At 45.9% G+C, this 4473-nt stretch overlaps 1 protein-coding gene across 1 annotated transcript in view; it reads left to right on the forward strand.

Moving 5' to 3' along the window:
* nsmfa (NMDA receptor synaptonuclear signaling and neuronal migration factor a) overlaps positions 1-3239 on the forward strand; it is a 28267-nt gene extending 25028 nt beyond the window's left edge. Inside the window, 2 exon segments of the mRNA XM_076143352.1 lie at positions 2612-2687; positions 3142-3239. Of these exon segments, the coding sequence (XP_075999467.1) occupies positions 2612-2687; positions 3142-3239 (174 nt within the window).
* Positions 3240-4473: the final 1234 nt, after the last annotated feature.

A 4473-nucleotide genomic window follows, 5' to 3' on the forward strand; every position in this document is an offset into this window, starting at 1 on the left:
ACGGAGGGGCAGAGGCAGCCTGAAGCCACCAGTTAGGGACCGTCAACAAAGTGTAGCTCTTAATACAGGGGGCAGAAATATTTGTAATAGCATAACAATCAATATTTTTTTCTTTCTTCTTGGATTTTGACATGATCTCACTGCCTTCATGATCTCACTGCCTTCAGGTTATGAGTCAGGATCAGCTGCTATAATTGCAATTTCATTATTTAAAATCAATTGTGAAGCCCCGGAAATATGATCAGCCAGTTTGAAGGATTTCTGGGACATTTCAGGAACAAAAACACATCGGGTCCACGCATTTTGACTTTGTGTGTCTTGGATGTTTTGGTAATTTAAAGTCAGACACCAGACGCACGCAGAACACAACAGGGACACACACACACACACACACACACACACACACACACACACACAAGAAAATTATAAAAATGTAATTTGTCACTTCCTCCTGTGGCTCTTAGTCAAATCTGTCAGCTAGAAGACAAGACATCATACAAAAGCAAATTACACCGGAGCTCACAGATCATCGATGCTTCTATAATTATGCCAAACTCTTATTAGATACATTTATGCCAACACACAATTAATGCTTAGAGACAACCAAGTATAAAATGTCGTGGTTATGCCCAATACCCACAGTGCTCATTACTTTAGTATTATTAAATCACTTAGCGATGCGGCTGGGAGCTTGGAGAGTTTTTTACTCACAGTTAATCATCATAATAATCCTCCATACTGCCACAAATCCTGTTTGTTGTTCCTGTTTATGTGGCTGTTTACTGCCCTCTGTTTTCATATGGAGGCTCACAGTCGGCCTGATAATCACCATATTATCATTCTGGACGCTTCTCTTTCTCTTCCTCTTCCTCCCCCCCACCCCCCTCTTCCTCCACCTGTGCCACTATTATCTCATCCTCTGTAATGTGTCTGGATGCAGCCAAATGCACAGATGCTGAGTGGCTGCAACATTCGCTTACTTCACACACACACATACGGGCACACACGTAGAGACACAATAGCTGAGGGGGCGGGGCTTGTCTGACCTGTCTGCTCCAGTCATGTCTGCCAAAATGCTGCGTTACATAAAGCAGAGCCTTGCCAGAGTTGATAGACAGTTCTGGCAGCCATCAGCAATAACGACCACACACACACACACACACACACACACACACTTCCATTTTCTTAGAATCTCAGTCTCAGGATTCCTGATAATAGAAGAAGACTGTGACTGTAACTCTGCAGGGGTACTGTGTGTGTGTGTGTGTGTGTGTGTGTGTGTGTGTGTGTGTGTGTGTCTGAAAACTTTATATTTCAGCAGTTTCAGCACATGCAGTGATTTCAGATGCTCCTGTATCACTCCTGTATCACTCCTGTATCACTCCTGCCTGCAGAGCTGCAGACAATCCAAGCAGAAACCTGAATCCCGACGTCAGATTATAAAAAATAATCTAATCAGGCGTAAACCTGAGCCGAGTTTAAGAGACAGGAAGTACCGGTGGGAATAACACATAAATGATCTAAGAACTCCGGTGTGGTGCTTTGGGTTAAACTGCACAGAGGAGAAACCTGAGCCACCTCCTGTCTGTGAGGCCATAAACACACACACACACACATTAACTCAACACCAAATACACTGTGGGTGTGGCTAATCAAATCATTTCCAAAGTGACAAAACCCAACAAAAACAGCATTTGCAAAGTGAATTCTTGGACCGTCTGACTCGTGACATTTATAAGCTCCTCTGCACACACACACACACACACACACACACACACACACACACACACACACACACACACACACACACACACACACACACACACACACACACACACACTTTGGGAAGGAGTGATGGCGGACGTGGGCCGACTGGCAGACATTTCTGTTTTTTTTTTATCAGCAGAAACAAATCTGTCCGTCTTGTAGCAGCAATAAGCAGCCAGAGCCTGTGGGGAGACACACAAACACCCGCCTGTGCCACGCGACACAATCAGAGATTTATCGTGTGCCTCCAGCTTTCTCTGCGCCTCCCCATCGTCATTTCCATGCAAATCTTGGCATCGACTCAGACTCCTTGTTATTCCGCCGGTTTATCCGTTAGCACGAGTGTAACGGTCGGGAGATGAACTAAAAGTGAGAAATCATTGTGACTCTTTAAGCGTTATGAGGAACTGCAGGAGGAATCTCAGCAATAAAAGCATTTGTATTCCATTTTGCATCTCTGTTGCAAATTAATCTTAATTTGTCGTTCGGAAAACACACACACACACACACTACAAGACTACAAATTGTCTTAGTGTGGGACGCTCTTTAGAGGGTCATGGAACAGATGGAGACGGAAAGACTGAAACATACAAGACGGGGAAGGAGGAGGAGGAGGAGGAGGAGGAGGAGGAGGAGGAGCTCTGTGACTCCTGCCTTCCTCTCACCTGCTCAGGATGAATGCATGCACATCACTTCAGACAATAATTAGCTGGATTTACTGCTGTACTTGCATGTGTGTGTGTGTGTGTCCGTATATCTGTAGACACAGACTCCCCCTGCTGAGGTTGTGCCTGTGTGTGCATTTGGATTTATAGCCGTTTGTTTTCTTATCTCGGGCCAACAGCTGTTTCAGAAACTGAAGAATCTGATGAGGCCTTATTCTGTCGAGTTCGAGTCACCGCTGGAGCTGTCTGCACAGGGTGGGTCACACACACACACACACACACACACACACACACACACACACACACACACACACACACACACACACACACACACACACACACACACACACACACACACACACACACACACACACACACACACACACACACACACACACAGGCTTAATGGGCTGAGGGAGGAAATGACGGCAGGAGCAGAAATGCATGCGGAGGATCGCTTACACGCTCCGGGGAAAGAATCCAAACTGATTTATTGCTTCAATCAGAAGTGAATCTAAGTGAAAATCTGTGAACCGAAAAACTATTTCACCTCAAATGTTTCGCCGATTTCACGAAATATCTTGATTTTGAGGACATTTACATCCAGATGAGGTCCATTACCGAGCCGCCGTCTGTGCAGAGACTGGATCTGCAGTTTGATTTCTATTTACTTGATTTTTTGAATTTGTTTTCTTGTTTCCCACTCAAGGCAAAGAGATGATTGAGAAGTATTTCGATTTCCGCCTCTACCGCCTTTGGAAGACGCGTCAGCACTCCAAACTGTTGGACTATGAGGATTTTTTGTGACGGGGGCGAAGTCAGAACCTGGATTACGGCGCAGCAGAGCCTCGGAGCGGACCCCCGTTAGAACTCACCCAGTGACTGGACGCTGCTCCACCCTATATAAATATATAAACACTGAGCATCCCTGCTTTCACCCTGGACAGGACGAGGTTGAGGAGGAGGAGGAGGAGGAGGAGGAGGAAGAGGAGGAGGAGAGACAGGACACATAGAGGTTTAGAGTAGAAGAGGAGGACGAATAGGAGCAAAGGTCAAAGGGTTCAAGGGAAACTCTCTCTCTCTCTCTGCCTCTTGAGTTGGAGGGCAGAAAGAGAAAAATTGAAATTGAGAGAATTTCCCTCGTTTGAGGCTGACGTGCCTCAGAAAGTGGAGACTCGTCCCGTCGCCACGTGGTTCTGTGTTCTGACCCGCTGAGCCCGGAAACGTCACGCAAACGCATCACCTCCACATCTAGATGTTTGTATATATGACATGAATATATAGCATAGCTTTAGTCATGCAAGTATTTACATGAGAATAATGATGCATCAGTTATTTTTGATGTGCATTGTTGTGCAGTTTCATATGGAAATTCTTTGGAATAACTCAGGTTTTAGCCATGAAGTAATGAATCTGTTTGTCTCTTCTATCAGATATTGTAATCGTCATCTTCATCACCATCGCTTGGTACGAATGTATTACCGCTCCTGAAATGTATCTTCAGTTTGAGGAGTTTAGATTCATGTTTTGGTAAAGAAAAATGTACAATATGCTGATATATTGTGTGTGTGCGAGTGTGTGTGTGCGGGTGTGTGTGTGTTTTACATGTCAAATGCAAGTGTGTATTGTGTGCAGTTCATTTTTCTCCTCAAGCAAAAATAACTATATATCACCTTAGATGATACCTTCTTCCCCACTTCTCTCGCTCTCTCTTAGACACGCACACCGCACACACACACACACACACACACACACACACACACACACACACACACACACACACACACACACACACACACACACACACACACAGTCAAGTCAAGTATGACTCATGATGTCAAGCGGGATGTAACAGCCATCTTAACTGGAGCGACTGCAGCAGGTGACCTCCTGCTCCGCCCTGCTCTCTCTGCAGAGGGTGAAGCCACTTAGCCGCCTCGTCTGGCTGGCTGCCAAACGAGGCCGGCTTCTCCTCACCGCGGCCGGATGAACCCTGAACCTCCCGCCTCCCCGGGCTGCGATCCAGTCTGAGGGGCCCGGA

The sequence above is a fragment of the Genypterus blacodes genome, unplaced genomic scaffold, assembly GCF_046128005.1.
Source record: "Genypterus blacodes isolate CSIRO-AG114 ecotype Tasmania unplaced genomic scaffold, CSIRO-AGI_Gbla_v1 ptg000023l_1, whole genome shotgun sequence".
NCBI classification, from domain to species: domain Eukaryota; kingdom Metazoa; phylum Chordata; class Actinopteri; order Ophidiiformes; family Ophidiidae; genus Genypterus; species Genypterus blacodes.